Source organism: Xenopus laevis, chromosome 9_10L (genome assembly GCF_017654675.1).
Source record: "Xenopus laevis strain J_2021 chromosome 9_10L, Xenopus_laevis_v10.1, whole genome shotgun sequence".
NCBI lineage: Eukaryota > Metazoa > Chordata > Amphibia > Anura > Pipidae > Xenopus > Xenopus laevis.
This window is the reverse complement of record NC_054387.1, coordinates 89,837,501-89,855,717: the sequence shown is the minus strand read 5'-3', so window position 1 is coordinate 89,855,717 and position 18,217 is coordinate 89,837,501. Positions and strand designations below refer to the sequence as shown.

At 38.1% G+C, this 18,217-nt stretch overlaps 1 protein-coding gene across 2 annotated transcripts; it reads right to left on the bottom strand.

Annotated features, from left to right (window-relative positions):
* Positions 1–802: 802 nt before the first annotated feature.
* On the bottom strand, positions 803–13,534 carry sumo1.L (small ubiquitin like modifier 1 L homeolog). Of its 2 annotated transcripts, none has more exons than XM_018234198.2 (5): positions 13,295–13,534; positions 9,749–9,826; positions 9,114–9,191; positions 4,753–4,824; positions 803–1,482 (listed from the first exon to the last, which is right to left on the bottom strand). In XM_018234198.2, exons 1-5 carry the CDS (start codon positions 13,328–13,330, stop codon positions 1,414–1,416), a joined length of 333 nt encoding a protein of 110 aa, XP_018089687.1. In that variant the 5' UTR covers positions 13,331–13,534; the 3' UTR covers positions 803–1,413.
* Positions 13,535–18,217: the final 4,683 nt, after the last annotated feature.

Sequence of the window (18,217 nt, the reverse complement as noted above, 5' to 3'; positions counted from 1 at the left end):
GTTGAGATTATTTATAAGATGCTATCTAGATATATGCTATTTATATATGTGCTGTATATGTTCAGTTGGACTTATAAGTAATGAGAGAGATATTTAAATGGCAGTTACGTTTTGAGAGATGAGGTCACCACGTTAGCTCTAATTTGTCTAGTTTCCCGCCAAATTTTGTATTTATGGCAGTTTTAAGAACCATTAGACACTTTGAGAAAGGCTTCAAAGGAGGCCGAAACGTCAGTCTCGCATTGAACAATAAAACATTTTTTTATACTATATTTAAGACCTGAGAGTGCGGATCCTTTTTGTTGGTTACTATTTGAATTTTGAGACTGCACCCAGGCAATTTAAACCGTTTTTCGTGAGTGCTGGCTATTCTATGGACTGGATAGATAGATCTATCGATAGATAGATAGATCTATCGATAGATAGATAGATAGATCTATCGATAGATAGATCTATAGATAGATAGATATATCTATAGATAGATAGATATATCTATAGATAGATAGATATATCTATAGATAGATAGATATATCTATAGATAGATAGATATATCTATAGATAGATATATCTATAGATAGATATATCTATAGATAGATATATCTATAGATATATCTATATATCTATAGATATATCTATATATCTATAGATATATCTATATATCTATAGATATATCTATATATCTATAGATATATCTATATATCTATAGATATATCTATATATCTATATATCTATCTCTTTCAGAAATGAAAAAGCATACGTGTGGGTCACTGTAATAAAGACAAATGTGGACTCCAGTTATACAAATGTTTTTGCTTTTTTTTAATAGAACTGCAACTTGAATTAAGCCAATACAGACACTTTTTTTTTTTACTTTTTTTTCTTCCTTTTTTTAAAACCCATGCCCCACAAAAATAAAAGATACAGTGAACATTTCATAGGGGGTGATTGCATGACAACTTGTATCTAAAAACACAACTCCTACATCTTCTAGGCAGGCGCTGGAACGATAACAGTAATGGTGAACAATTAATTTGATGATTTGATGGTTTGAAGTGCAAGAATCCCCCCCCCCCAAAAAAAACGTTCTTGCTTCCTAAATCCCCAGAAAATACTCATCTCATGTCCCAAGCAACCAAGTAATTTTAGAATGTAAATTCCAATCAATATCCTTGAAGACCAAAACAGATGAAGATAAAACAGTCTGGAGTGGCGATATTCGCAGAGGTGACTTTTCTCATACTGATGAAGCTAGTAAAATGAGGTGATATAGATGCCACAGACATCTGGCTGATTACATGAAAGGAGACAGAGTATCAAGGGGAAGGAGAGGTAAACATTACAAAAAAAAAAAAAAAAGTACAAAATAATAATAATTAAAAAAAAAAAAAATGGAGGGAGAGAGAGAGAGAGAATTTAAAATGTCGAGTGGCCCCCAGTCTGTTCCTGATAAACTTCAATAACATCCTCTTCCTCCATTCCGAGCTGAAAGAGATTCATGAAACATATTAAAAGTCTTGAATATGGTTTAAAAGTTTTAAAAAAGCAAACGACTCTTAGGATGATGGCAGCAGCCAAAATACTCCTCTCCTGTTGGAGACAAAGTGCCTGAAAATACCTTTGCATCAAGAATAATGTAAATCTCTGCTGGTAAAAACACACTGCGCAATCGCTTGCAACTGTTTGCATTGCATCTAACCAATACAATTGTGCCATTAGGCAACTGATGCTTTTCACCAGCTGAGATTTATATTCTTCCAGGTGTGAAGGTATTTTCAGGTGCTTTGGTTCCCATGGGTCAAAAACCTCAATTTTTTTAGAGATAAATTATACCCAAACGCTGCAAAAAAATCCGAATTCAAAAACACTCCATCTCAAACCCGTCGAGGTCATGTAGAAGTCAATGGCAGATGTCACTTTTACAATTTGAAGATGTCGTGATCTGCGCTGGGTTTAGTGACAAAATCAAGCAATCCAGGTGTCAAATTCAAAAAACACATCCGAGAAATTGCTACAATATACACCCTGAGAAAGACTGCAAAGTAAATACAGAATTGGCCCTGCAAGGTGCAAGCCACTCGTAAGCCTCAAGAATAGAAAGGCTAGATTGGACTTTGCTAAAAAAACATCTAAAAAAATCAGCACAATTTTGGAAAAACATACTTTGGACAGATGAAACTAAGATCAACTGCTATCAGAATGATGGCAAGAAAAAAGTATGGAGAAGGCGTGGAACAGCTCATGATCCAAAGCATACCACATCATCTGTACAACATGGCGGAGGCAGTGTGATGGCTTGGCGTGCATGGCTGCCAGTGGCACTGGGACACTAGTGTTTATCCATGATGTGACACAGGACAGAAGCAGCCGAATGAATTCTGAGGTGTTCAGAGACATACTGTCTGCTCAAATCCAGCTAAATGCAGTCAAATTGATTGGGAGGTGTTTCATAATGGCCCAAAACATACAGCCAAAGCAACCCAGGAGTTTATTAAAGCAAAGAAGAGAAATATTCTTGAATGGCCAAGTCAGTCACCTGATCTGAACCCAATTGAGCTGCATGTCACTTGTTAAACACTAAACTTCGTACAGAAAGGCCCATAAACAAACAGCAACTGAAAGCCGCTGCAGTAAAGGCCTGGCAGAGCATTAAAAAGGAGGAAAGCCAGAATCTGGTGATGTCCATGAGTTCAAAACTTCAGTCTGTCATTGCCAGCAAAAGGTTTTCAACCAAGTATTAGAAATTAACTTTTTATTTTCAGTTTTTTAATTTGTCCAATTACTTTTAAGCGCCTGAAATGAAGTGATTGTGTTAAAGGATAAGTAAACCTTTAAAATAAGTGAATGTAAAATCGATGAGGGGGCTATTTTAAGAAATTTTGCAATGTACATTTATTATTTATTATGTTTTTATTCCAAGATATTAAGGGATACATGTATTGTTAATATGAATGAATTGTGTTACAACAGCGCCACCTGCTGGTCAGTTTCCCACCAGTCTGAGCACCAAGTAGTCAAAGAAGTTGTCAGGAGAAAGAAAGAGGCTGCTCTGATGTTCTTCTGCTTAGGAAAGATGTGAGAAAGGTCTCTAATTTTATTCCTAAGCAGAACATCAGAGCAGCCTCTTTCTTCTGCAGGTGGCGCTGTTGTAACACAATTCATTCATATTAACAATACATGTATCCCTGGAACAAAAACATAATAAATAATAAATGAGCAAAATTTCTTAGAACAGCCTCCTCATCAATTTTCCACTGACTTATTTTAAAGGTTCACTTATCCTTTAAAAAAAGGCTTTAGTTTCTCCCATTTTTATGCAATCTTTTTGTTCAACCCACTGAATTAAAGCTGAATTAAAGCAGTTCAACTGCATTGGAGTTGTTTCATTTAAAATTCATTGTGGTAATGTACAGAATTTAGAAAATAGTGGTCTGTCCAAATATGTATCGACCTAACTGTATATAGAGGATACTTCTCTATTGCTGCAAGGCTACTGGATAATACTTGCTATTCATGTTAGAGAATTTCCCATTCATTTGAATGGTGGGCAAGTACAAGCAAGTGGTAAAACATATTTGTCATGTGCCTTAAAACACATTTGTTACTGGTACCCCTGTACAGTACTTCCCTGTAGAAAATATAGAGTAGGTGATACCTTTTATTGGCTGAGTACACTTCTAAAGGCCCCATACACGGGCCAATAAAAGCTGCCGGCAGCTTATTGGCCCGTGTGTGGGGCCATCCGACAGACATCCCCGATCGATATCTGGCCGAAAGTCTGGTCAGATGCCGATCGGCAGGTTAAAAAATCCCGCTGGATCGTGGGCGCATCTTTTCATTGATGTGGTCCCGCTCCATTCTGAGCCCGATATCGCCCAATTCAATGTGGGCATATCGAGGAGAGATCTGCCTGTGTATGGCCACCTTTACACTTGACTCAGGACTTTAATCACCTCATAACTAGGTGTTAATTACATTAACCTCTACAGAGGACCCTGGCTAAGGGACGTTCGATAAGTGTACAGGAATGATTGTACACATACTTGTGCTAGTGTGTACAATTGTCATCATTTTTCAGTTGCTATGTATACCATGCCTGTCTTGATCTATGGCTGACACAGAACCACACTGCTACTATGGAAAAAAAAGGTAGTTATTTGACATCCCCCCACCCCAATGTATTATTATATACTTGTCCTTTAATTTAGAACAGTGCACACACTTTTCAAATGCGAGATCTACTTTTAGTGATATTGCCCCGTTATGATCTCCATCCATAAAAGCATTATTAGCATTCTGTTCCATAGAAAATATTACTTAAATATAGATTCATGAGAAAATGTATATTGCTAACAAACAACTATTTCTTATGTAACTATAACAATAACACATAATAGTAATAATTATCTGAATGAAAAGCACAAAACAGGTGGGTGATTTAGACAAGATGTTTGTCGACAGTGTCTTGAGATCTACTGGCAGATCCCAATCTACCTTTTTGTCACCCCTGCTTTAGAATCTATGCAGCTGCCATGTAGGATCCTTTAGGGCTTTAATATAATTTTTAGGAATTGACTCATTCTTTGATTATTGATCTTAGAGCTTCTTCAGCATAAAACAATTATTAAAAATGCAGCTGAAGATCTTCCATGTTTAAACATTACTGGCCCAGCAAGCAACTAACCAAGGAGGTTGTCATTACCTGCAATAAAAAGAGGGGTTTCAGTCATCAAGTTGTACAGACTAACAACTTACCTCCTTAGGAGTCTGGTGATCTGAGATTCTTTGCCCTTCAAACAAAAACCTGAGAGAATTCATTGGAACGCCCTAAAAATTGGGGAAAGTGCATAATCAAGGATTACTGTATTCGTTCACAATTATGCCTAAAACATTTTCCACTTTCCTTAAACAACCGTTATTAGGGTTACAATGTTTAACATTGTGCACATTCTTTAGAAATGTTCTACTACTGAGTAATGGCTTACTTAAAGGCTTAATATTGTTCGGCTTACCCCTTATATGGATACAGGTTTTCCTTTAGCATGGGTTAAAAATAGCAGCTTTAAGTGCTGGACTCCTCTGTGATGTGTGAGACTACGCTTAACTAGGCAACATGGTTTTCCCCAATGGAACTACACGCTCAAGTGCGAAAATCTCTAGCTGTAATAAATAGCAACAAATATCCAGAAGTGGTTGCTGAAAAAGTACTATAATAAAAAAAAGGGTTACATAAATAAAGAGGCACATTTGTTATTTGCACACTTCTGGGAATATAGTATACTTGTGACACACCACACAGTAATTAAAACACTGTGATTAAGAATTACTAATACATTTTGAATACTCATTTGTATGAAGAACATATATTTTGTTCGAGACTGTGTGTAGGTGCATGGTGCAGAACATAAGGAAAACCCCAAGGTTCTGGGCATTCTAGACTGTAGTCAATCCTATGCCTGTATTTGCAGACATAGCCTTTTTATATAGTAAATGTGTCAGAGAAATTCTGAAGCCACAACCGTTCCAGCAGATACCACTGAAGTACCTAATTGGTTCTAGTCAGGAGGGACACAAATGATTAAATGGTTATGCTAAAGAGAAGAAAGTAAGGGGCATATCATATATAGAGAAAGGTTTCAGTCCAATATAGGTGAGGGAAAAGGAAACGGTTAACATTGTGTCTATTTATAAAGAACGTACATCCTCGAAGATAAAAAAAAAAAATCACTGAAATTTGTTAGCAAGCTCAAAACTTGGGAAAAATTAAGAAATCGTTTATGGCAAAATGAATGAAGAATGCAAAGTTGTGTTCCTAACCATCACTAAGTTGTTGAAATGATATTAAAACAAAAGGACTATTATTATTTCATTACATCAACTAAATTTCTACTTTCCATTGACAACACTCTAAATAAATAATAGTCTTAATAGCAAAAATAAAAAATGTCTGGTCCCTTTGCTAAAGAGATTTCTTTAGTACAGTTGGAACACATTTCCTATATTGCAGCTACCTGTCACTGATCAATCTATTGTAGGAAAACCATTGGTGTATTTAGGAGGATCATCACTAACTCACCCTAAATATTATGGAGACCCACAGTTTAGGAATCCCCTGTGTAGGTCTTTGAATGTCTATAGATTGTGCCACATTTTTTTGTTGTTGTTGTTTATGGCTTCTATCTTACCTTAATTAACAGCTAAGGGGACCCTTTTCCTCTTGGTTTTAGTTAGGCTGCTGCCAGAGGAAGTGTATGCGTCAGGTTAATGAACTCTGGGGTAAGTAGTCTGTCCTCCATCTAGATGTTCCTTGGCTGAGGGCAGGGCTGTGAGAGCAATAATATAGTTGGTGAAAGGAATAGTTTCTGTTTTCTGTTGATAAGATTGATATGGATTTCTTGAAAGCCTTTAGAGCATTCACCTTTCTACCAACCACTCCATCCTAGGGGGCCAATACACACCAACAGCATTAGAGAATTTCCTGCTTGGTATTAGGTTATACCAAATTAATGAAAGTAGGGCTGGACATACTTCAGAGGGGCTTATGAGTGCGTATTCATATATACCCTGGCAAACACCACAACAAATGCTTGTCCCTACATAGTGCTTTTTTTTTTTTTTTTTTTTTTTTTTGGAGTCTTCCTCATATGTTTAAGACTAGCTGCTTATGAAATCCATAGGCACTGGGAATTATTAAATCAGTTCCAATACAATGTTGATTTAGCCTGAAGCATGTATAATATCTGCTGATTGTTAATTTGCTCTATGTACTATAGTGTATGTATATATGTATATAGTTTATGTATTTCATATCTGGAAAATAGGGATGAGATAGCAAATACTGTATACACACACATTTTACAGTAACCCCCCTCAGATCACATTTAAATATTCTTATCAAAAAGAATCTGGCAGAGCATTTAGAGGCACACCAAAAAAACTGATTGGAGTGTAGGGGCTTATTTTTGTCCTACATTTACACTCAGACTGAGAATCCACCCAGTGGTCAGTACAATAAGTGGTGGGTTGTCAGTGTGGAGAAGTAAACCCCTTATTAAAAAAAAAAACCCTACCCCCCCTGCCCTACATAGACCCCCCCTATTTTGTACTTACCCCACGGTGCAGATTCGCAGCGTCAGAGTTCACAGACGCCATCTTATTTTTCTTCGGTCTTCATCTGCAAGTAAGTTCTGTATCAGCGCATGCGCAGTTGGAGCAGTTTTCGGGTTTTTGGCAACTGCGCATTTGCCAAAAGTCACGAAAATTGCCTAAGCGCCACAAGTAGACACAATGAAGAAGGAAGATGGAGCCCGTGAACTCCGTGCCGTGAATCTGCACCGATGGGTAAGTAAAAAGTTAGGGGCATTTGCCCCGGGGTAGCAGCTAGGCTAGGATTTTTTTTTTTTTATAAGGAGTTTACTTCTCCTTTAAATAGCTAAATATACTGCAAGCCTACTTAGAACGAGTGCCATCCACACAAAGCATTTACATTATTTGCTGACTAACCATGCAGCATGAGGATATTATTTGAGTATGTTTAGATCTGTTAAAGCTAAAGTATACATACACGCTAATGTTACCCTTTGTGAAAAATGCATTGTGCAGTTATAAATACCACCCTGTTAGCAGCTTCTATAAGTTTGTTTGTTTCATATATCTGGTATAAAGCTTACTGATATAAACAGTACACTTCCTGATGTAAATCATTTAGAGTGGCCCACTGTTGGGGGATTGGCAATAGCTCTGAAAAGCTTTGACAAAATACATCAATCTTAAAAGGCACCAATAGGAAAACACATTTCTTTCTAGGGATGCACCGAATCCAGGATTCGGTTCGGGATTCGGCCTTTTTCAGCAGGATGCGGCCGAATCCTTCTGCCCAGCCGAACCGAATCCTAATTTGCATATGCAAATTATGGCCGGGAGGGAAATCACATGACTTTTTGTCACAAAACAAGAAAGCATATGCAAATTAGGGTTCGGATTTGGTTCGGTATTCGGCCGTATCTTTCGCAAAGGATTCGGGGGTTCGGCCAAATCCAAAATAGTGGATTCGGTGCATCCCTATTTCTTTCACCAACTATAACTGCTCTCTCTGTCTGCCCCAAGCCTAGATGTAGGACAGACATCATATCCAAGGAATACACATTTCTGTGTATTTTTAGATTGGCTGGTGATGTCCTGCAGACATCAATAGAAACCCCTGGCCAAATTTAATTTCTCCTTGAGGCTGATCAACTGTGGTGTGAGCATGGTGTGGCCAGTTTAACAGCACTTGGGCTGAGGGCACAAGAAGTGTTGGCTCCACTTCTCTCAGACTGCATTTTTTTTAGTAGCAGCTAGTAAAACTGCACTCACTGGTACAGCTTCCACCTCTGCTCAGCTACAAAGTGGAGCAGAGTGGAGAAAGGGCCAAAAACACCCTTTTTCACACAAACCCTGCTCAGCTCCACAACATATAGCTGAGCAGAGGCGGAAGCTATACAGTACAATTTTACTGCGATGCCCAAGGGAGCAGATCCACTTCTATCAGCCTGCAAAAAAATGCAACACTACATGTGCCCTCAGCCTTAGGGTAAATAAGCACAGTGCCTCGCAGTTCTGTTTAGCTAGATACCAGTGCTGCTTTTTGTGTTATTCATCAATACTTTTACAAAGGTTAAGACAATTTGACAGCAGAGACAAGGCAAATAAACTTAGTGTCCACTGCAATATAGCAAAAGAGAGTGAATTCTGTTAGGCACCTCCCTCCCCACTCGCTTAGTATTTACATCGGGCTGGTACCAATCTTCTGATAAAAAAAACAAAAAAAAAAACCTAAAATGTTACTTTAATGTGCATGCAACTATCATGGACAGCCACAAGGAATCATTGGCCAGGCAATTAAGATGGAGGTTCCCAACAAATCCAGGTGAAATTCACTTACCTTGTCATTTACAAAGCATGTATAAATGCAGGAATTTTTGTCAGTAGTATTTAAACAGCTTTTAAATAGTTCGCATTTGTGTCGGTTATAGTATTTTATAGTGAGAACCATATCAAAGTAATAACCCATAGAAAAATGTCAATCTGCAGGATAACATTTTATTTAAAAAAAATCCAGCAATTTTTTTACTCACCTGTCTCTGACAGTATGACTCTTTCAGCTTTTTGAGATGCGTTGTCATCTTTACCTTGAAGTGAATTTCACTGCTGTCCTGTAGTGTGGAAATGTATTTTATTTATTTTTTTATGGTTTCAAAACATTTTACTGATTTTTTTGGTGTAAAAAGAATGCACCTCCCCAAAGCATTTATGACTGTATTCAGGTATATGGCCTGTTATCCAGCATGATTAGGACCTGGGGTTTTCTGGATAAGGGGTCTGTAATTTGGATCTCCATACCCTACCGGAAAACTATTTAACCAAATAAAACCAATAGGATTGTTTTGCTTCCAATAAGGATTAATTACATTTTAGTTGGGATCAAGTGCAAGGTACTGGTTTATTATTAGAGAAAAATGAAATAATTTATAAAAGTTGAATTATTTGATTGAAAGAAAGTCTAAGAGCCTTCCCATAAACCAGGGCTTTCTGGATAACAAATCCCATACCTGAATGTGCATGAATGCAGCTGGATGTGACGATACCCACGCATGTTTGCCTTGTTTTTTCTTACAGCCGTCTCACATTTATCTTACAAAATGTGTAAAGTACTTATTAATTATCTACTCGGTTTCAGAGCTTGATAAATAAGAAACCTGGAGACATTTACCTGTCCAATGACTTTGAGTTTGATATAATCCCCTCCATCTTTTTTGTCTCCTAGATCCTCGCTAGATGGTTTCGCTTCCTGTAGATAAAGTGATAAGTTACAATAAGTAATTGTATCTTTCAGAAAATACTTTGCTGAATAAACAATAAAATGTATGTAACTCAAATACACAGTACATTTTAAGGTCCATTGCTCAGCCTGAAGGCCAGTTTTCAGATGCTAACAACAAACAAGGGCCCAAAAGTGTACATTCATGTGTACATACATACATACATGCCAGCATCCTGTACTAGTAAAGAGATGTGAATACGCGTGTGTGTGTGTGTGTGTGTGTGTGTGGGGGGGGTCCTTTGTATGGTGATTAGAACAGTATCCCTGATCAAACCACACAAACACTCATATCTAACAGACACCTACAGTTGAACTGCAACATAATGTTTATACATGAATTAATGACATAGCCTGAATAAAAATATTTGTATTCAAGGAAAAAAAATTGCCCCATCTGGAGAAGCCTATGGGTTTAGGTTACTGAGCAAAATGAGTCTTATTCATCTATTCCTTTACATGCATGAGTGTAAGTTGCCATACTGGTTGTTTTAAGAGTACAAGACTAACATGTAATCAACATTTAAATTCAAATAATTTTGAATGTGTCCTTGATTTATACAGCAACAAAAGAGAAAAAAAAAATCTAAATCCATAACAGATCAAAATAATGTCACATGGCGAGTGGTTAAACCTAATGATAGTTTATTTTGAATAACAAAAGAAAATCAATGCATAATATATGTAGGTTAGGTTTGGTTTCCTGATCTCTGCCAATTTGCTTCCAAATGTCCTGTATTACAAAGGCAATTTACTCTTCTCTATGTCCTTTTATAGCCACAGTGTTGCTGATTCAGCCCTGCACAGTAGGAGCAGCTTATATTGTATGGAATCAGCAGGTAAAAAAAAGCTGAGGAATAATATTCTAAATGTGAATTCACCTAGTGGAAAATAAGAAACTGTGCTGCTGTCTGCAGCCACCTTCATTTAATTTTTCTCCACAAGAGTATGGATATACTCACTCAATGGATTTTATTATTATTATTATTATTATCAAAAAAGACATTTAGAAAGTTCCAACATATAACAGTGTGTATAAATGAAACATACAAATTACATACAATATTAACTGAAACAAGAGGTAGATAACATCCTGCCCTTTTTTGTATGAATGTTTTTCGCATTCAGGTAAATGAAAGGCAAAGGCTGAAAGGTTTCAGCCAGTGAAGAAAATTCCTAATGTGTCCCAAAGGATCAAGTGATATTCAAGTATTTAACTCTAAATGTCACCCTCAGAGACCTTTAAACTTTAAGCTCCAGCCCACTACTTTGTCTCTCTTAAGAGTCACCAGCCATTGCACTGGTGTAGACTAAGATAGATAGGCTATAGTGGAAATAAACAAAAATCACAGCTCAAATACTATTAAGGGTACTGTGAAAAATAAAGTTCAGTGCATATATGGCACTGACTGACTGCTCAATAAAATGCTGGTTGTTTGCACCACACATCACTTGTCTTATAGGGATACTGACTAAAATCTGTAACTTTTGTTGTACCATTCTAAGGACCCGATATCATAAAGATTCTGTGTTGACTAAGGAGCAATGCGAGACAGTTAGCTTTCTGCTCTTTTCAATGGGGACTAAATAATGCACTCCTTATGCAGCCCCAAAATACAGCAATAAAAAAAAGCCCTAATAACCTGGGGGTGGCACTAAAGAAGTTTCAGATTTCTGTCCCCCTTTAAATTGATTTATTCCTCTACATGGTGCTACCCAGGAATTTTCATGTTGTGGGTCACTTATCCTATGTTTCACATGTATGGAAGGGCCACTTATCCTATGTTTCACGTGTATGGAAGGGCCACTTATCCTATGTTTCACGTGTATGGAAGGGCCACTTATCCTATGTTTCACGTGTATGGAAGGGCCACTTATCCTATGTTTCACGTGTATGGAAGGGCCACATTTGGCCAACAAGCCTCCAGCTGTGAATTTGTGAAAAATACTATCCTACATAAAATTGTCATACACCAGAATGACACAACCACATGAATACATATATATAGCATTGCTGCAATTTGTCTACTATAAATACTAAACAATAAAAAGGAAAATCACACTTATAATGCAAGTAATGGGCTATACAGGATCTACTGGTTCTCCACCCTACCTACCACTGCTAATACTGAAATGAACAGAGCAACACTGGGGACTGAGCAGGCAGGTGAAATGACAGCGGCTGCCTGCATAGCCCAAATCATGGTGCCTTCCCAAAAATATGTCCGTCTACTTATTGAATTCCATTCTACAAGTGTGAAACATACTCTGATGCACAGCTTGGAAAAGCAGCCAGCTGTAAGTGGAATGGTTTAGTGGTGCTAGCAAGGTATCGAGGAAAATGTTCAGTAAAGCAGAACAAATAGCATTTTTTTAAAGACACTGGTGCTTTATAATGGAATAGCAATACCTGTTCAACACATGCCTGACTAGGACTCACAATGACACACAGTTTTACACATTTGGCATTCAAGCATTCACACAATGATGTCTTAAATGTAAAGCAATCAATACTAGTAATGTACAAAACAGCTGTAAAAAGGAACATACGCATATAGGGGTATTCAATCCATAGCACTAAAAATGCTCCTGCTGCAGTCAATCTGACTTAGGCTCCCCGTGTGCACATGGTTGTGCCATCAGCAAAGACTGAAGTGAAAGGAGCAGCTGGCACTGCCCAATTCCACGGGGATCTGATCATTTTGGCCTGCAGCCAATTGGATGTTTAATCTGTCGCCCTCTATATGGCTGCATTAAAGATGTTAAGACTGAAGAGTTTCAATTAGTGTGCAGTGTTTTCCATAATTGCTTTTGGAGGGATAAAAAGAGGCGATGCGATTGGGTTACTAAATTATGGAAGACGGACAAGACAATGAATGTACTCGCAATATGAACAAGCAGGCTGTATTATAATAGACATTCCCACATACCTATGCAAAGTTACAAGTAATGCTCAGCAAGAAGTCATGGTAAATGAGAATGACTATTGCACTCCATAGACTACATATAATAGTGTGGGCTCCATCAACCTAACCCTACTGTGACAAGTCAACCATGCTGTGAGTGTCAGACTCCAAATAGGCTGCAGCAGTTGTTAGGTTAATAGAAACTTTATAGGAGTCATCAATGATCCCAATTAACATAACCCCAAAGGGCTTTGGCAATAGGCCTCCCACTTCACACTGGGACCCCTGGGAATGGGCCACAGATAAGAACATCTATCAACAAGATACATATACTGGTCAACAACACATAAAGCAAAGGACACATAATAAAGAGGGTGTGTGGAGCCCTATGGAGCAGCAAAAGTGCACAGCAGCAGAAAGCCATAGCCACTAAGTCTGCCATATACAATGTAAAATGCCTTAGGGGCGTCTCTTGGTTACAGGCCGCATGTACTATATGAGCTCCATATAAACATATATCCATGACACCTACTTGTTTACATCTATAGCCAGCTCTCCAGACACACATAACGAGACACGCACATCCCAGAGACCTTCTGTCGTCCGCCCGCTCTACAAAAGCGTCTCACCTGATCAGACATGCTCACTGCTCTCCGCCGGTATCTGTTCGCTGCACTGACCGCTCTACGCTTTTTCTTGCTTCGGGCACAATAACAGCACAAGAGAAGCAGAGGAAGGTGTTCCGGTTCTGGCGAATGACCTCATTTCCGATATAATCGGCACCGCCCACATTCTGCTGACGCGCGCAGCTGAGCTTTGCATCTGGCGGGGACGTTGAACACTTTCATTGATCCGCTAGGTGGCGCCTCTGTGTCTGTGTTGTAATGCGGAAGTCAGCCTATAAACATTGGAATGCGGAAGTCAGTTTATAAGCATTGGAATGCAATGTTGGTGCTGTACAGCGCATTAACCTCTCCAATGCCAGGCATTATAGTAAGTCTTCTATTAGTAGGAAGCATTATTAGAGCGTAAAGGAAAAGACCAGATACAGTGTTCATTTTTCTATTGGTGCTGCAGTGGCCTCTATATATATATATATATATATATATATATATATATATATATATATGTTTATATATGTTTATATATATATATATATATATATATATATATATATATATATATTTACCTTAACTTTATTTTTGCTAGGGTAATTTGGACCCTAGCAACCAGCTGAAATTGCAAACTAGAGAGCTGCTGAATAAAAAGCTAAATAACTCAAAACAACACCAATAAATAATGAAAACCAATTGCAAAATGTCTCTCTACATCATACTAAAGGTTAACTCAAAGTTGAACAATCGCTTTAAATCAGTAAAGTGCTTATTTTACTTACATTCAAGTCCTTGATTCTCTGATATTCTGATGCTATGCCATGACTAAAGAACCTCTATGAATGGGCAATATCTAATGCTTGCCTCAATGAATCTTATCAATTTTACTACATCATATAAGATTAGAAACATTGGTTTATTACCCATAGTGCTATTTAATCAGGATTTGATGTATGAGATCCATGATGTCTGGTTGTCGTTCCTCTCCATACACAGAGCGGGTGAGGAAAAACTCAACCTGCACCACAAAATGTTCTCATTGTAGGACCAGAACTGTACCTGCATCATCTTGCTCTGTACACTACTTCTATGTGTGCATCTGTTCTAAGACAGGGAATAGGCTTGGATGTCTAATTTGGCTGCCCCTAGGCAAGAGGGTCCTCTTGCCTGCCCATCCCCCTCTCAAGCTACGCACATGTGCAGATTGTGAGGATTGGGCACACATGAGAGTTAAAGAGCTGCACGTCCCGGGCGCTCCCAGAAAAATTAGAATGCGTCTAGGCAGCATGCCCACACCTTTCTCAGAAATCTAGGCCTGATTGGGAATCTTCAGGAGCAGTGGATAAGTGTATTTCCAATCTGACCCGCACTCAATCCTAACCCGCAATGGTTGGCCAAATTTCCACCAGATCCTGCCCAACCAGTAGTCATCCTCTGGTCACCGTGGGTCACCCTCATATCACTAATACACAGATATCAGCCTATGGACTGGAGGTTAATCAGGATTAGTATACACTTTGCATAAAACCAAAAAAGGGTCTTTCCTGGTCCTATTGCAGTAATTTACAGCTATTCAGTAACTACACAACTGAAAGTCAATTTGCCCAAAGCGTAATAGTCTCCCATTTTACATTCTCATCATAAGCCTGAAGTAAAAACTCAGTAACTGTAATTGCTGTAACATTAGTCCCATAATATTGGTTATGTTAACCTTCTACATTTAGGGATTGTGTTGCGAGTTGCTACGTAAGTAGTAGTCATAGTCACCGCTATGTTCATGTAAGTTAGAATTACACCCAACATACAATATACTGGTGTCTGTATACTTTGCACACAATGATCTGATGTACTTACAGCTTTATCTAACATCTAATTCTACCCCGTACGTTGGAGTAAGAAGTTTCACTTCTGTATTTACATGTTCTGACAAATAGGCATTTTTCACAGTCTCCTTGTGTACTTTTAGGCTTTAAGACTGCAAGCTCTTTTGGGCAGGGCATTCTTTACCTCTTGTAATCATGTGTGTACATGCAATAATAATAATGCTTTGCATAATCCACAGCACCTTTAATGTCTTGATGCTGACATGTTCTTGCAACTTTGTTTCCTACTCTTGGCATTGACATATTTTTGTCAATCCATCAACAATTCATTCTGTTTCGTCAGGTGTAAGTATCTCTTGTAAGTAATTATTTTCTTAGTAGCTTCTCATAATATAGACTTAGTATCTGCTCCAGCCCAGATGGGTTTTCTGTTTATAGTCATGTCTTTTTCCATTGTAGTATTCATATGGCAAAACTTTGATCATTACTCACTTGTCTGTATATATAATTACTGGATGTTGTGTCTCTTTCAGTACAGCTAAAGTAACTGCAGCCAGTGGTCTCCCTGTGGCAGGAATCTGAAAATAATGCAAAAGAGAGCTGTGGTGATCAAGTAAATAAAATATCATGTAGTGTTGCCCTGAACTGGTAAAACTGATCTGTTTGCTTCAGAAACATTACTATAGTTAATATAAACAAGCGGCTGAGTAGCAATGGCGGAAAATTGAAAAAAGGCTATATGTCACAGGTTAAATAGTGGTAACAGATAACACCATTATGTTCAACAGAGCTTATCTGCTATGTAGCCTAATCCTTTTCTCCTTTGAATGGCTGCCCTCATTGCTACACAGCAGCTTTTTTATATAAACAATAGTAGTGTTACTGCAAACTCCGCAGTTTTACCAGTACAGGGCAACACTGCATTATATTTTTATTACTTAAAAACATTCAAATTTTTTGATGTCATTGTTTAATGGGACTGCGTTAGGCAAATCCAAGATGAAGAAGAACCTAGCGTGACCTAGGGTAATTTGTTGATAACACACACACACACTGTAGCAAGCAATGCCGGTCAGCAGCTGCAAGGACAAACAAGGTTTTGAGCTGTATTAAAAGGGGCATAAATTAATGGGAGGAGAGGGTCATTCTTCCATATTGGAATATGCAGTGTAATTTCGGTCTTCAGTGCTCAAATGGGATTGTATTGGATTAAAGAGGGTCCAAAGAAAGGCAGCTATACTGTAAAAGTGTATGGATAACCTAAGTTATGTTGGAGTTAAGTTAGAGTCATTTATACTGAAGAAGAGGCACTTAAAGGACCAGTAACATAAAAAAATTAAAAAAATAATAATTTGTTTCTTTGTAATGAAAAAAAACATCAAGACAGTTTTCACTTTTAAATCACAATGCTTTTATTAAGAAATTACTTACCGATTCTTTGCATGCGCTCCTCTTCAGAAACAGAGCGACGATCCATCGTGCGGCGCTCAATTTCTCCTCCCTGGCTATCTCCTATAGAAGGCAGGGAGGAGAAATCGAGTGCCACAAAATGGATAGTCACCCTGTCGCAGTTTCTGAAGAGGAGCGCATGCAGAAAATGGGTAAGTAATTTCTTAATAAAAGCTTTTTGATTTAAAAGTTACAACTGTCTTGGTGGGTTTTTTTCGTTATAAAGAAACACATTTTTTTAAAAAAATGTTTTATGTTACTGGTCTTTTAAGGGTGAGATTTGATAACTATGTATAAATATATGAGGACTATATAATAAACTCTGTAACGCTTCATGTACCAGTAGGTCCTTCCAGCAGATACAAGATTGATCAGATTAGAGGAAAGGAGGATCCTTCTTAATATTTGAAATGGTTTTTATAGTGGGAGCTGTGAGGTTGGGACATTATCTCCCTGAATCAGTTGTACTGGCCAATGTATTAGATAGCTTCAAGAAGGGTTTGGATGGCCTTTTAGCAAATGAGAAATGCAAGGTTAGTTGATCCAGGGACTGGTCCGATTGTCATTTTGTCAGGAAGGATTTTTTTTCCCTCTGGGGAATATTGGTTTCAGATGGAGTTTTTTGCCTTCCACTGGATCAACTAGCAGTTAGGCAGGTTTTGTTTATACATAAAAAGTTGAACTTGATGGACGTATCTAGTTATTATACTACTATGTAAAGCTTAGAGAATTACTTTGCAGTGACTTCTTAATTAGAAAGCTTGCAGGAAAGAACATGAAATTATCTATATTCACAGCCACAACTTTATACAGTTGTGGCTGTATAGTAGAAACCCCATTTTACATTTTTTGGGGGACCAGAAATAAATGTTGTGAAATCAGGGAAATGTGTTAAAGCAATTTATTCTTCAAGAACTCAAAGGATATAATCACAGGAGTCAGTTTTGGTTTGCAATACAGTACTTATTGTGTTAATAACAAGGTTAAAGCAGTGCAGCATTAAACATGGCAGGTATAGGACCTGTTATCCAGAATGCTCGGGACCTGGGGTTTTCCTGATAAGGGATCTTTCTGTAATTTGAATTTTCATATGTTAAGTCTATTATAAAATCATTCAAGCATTAATTAAACCCAATAGGCAGGGTTTGCTTCCAATAAGGATTAGCTATATCTTAGTTTGGATCAAGTACAAAGTACTATTTTAGTATTACAGAGAAAAATTTGGATTATTTGGTTAAAATGGAGTCTATGGGAGATGGCGTTCCTGGAACTCAAGAGTAGGGCCGGAACTAGGGGTAGGCAGAAGAGGTACGTGCCTAGGGTGCAAGAGTGAAGGGGCGCCGAGCCTGTACCTCTTCTTCCTGTCTGCCCCTAGTTTCTGAAGTGGAGGACGTCCTCTCCTGCCTCTGAGACACGGGAGCAAGCACGTGCAAACGAGTGTGCACAGACATACGCGCATAATCCTTGGCTGCCCCTAGTTCAGGGGTGTCCAAACTTTTTGCAACGAGGGCCAGATTTAGTGAGGTGAAAATGTGTGAGGGCCGAACATTCAGCCTGACATCCATTCCA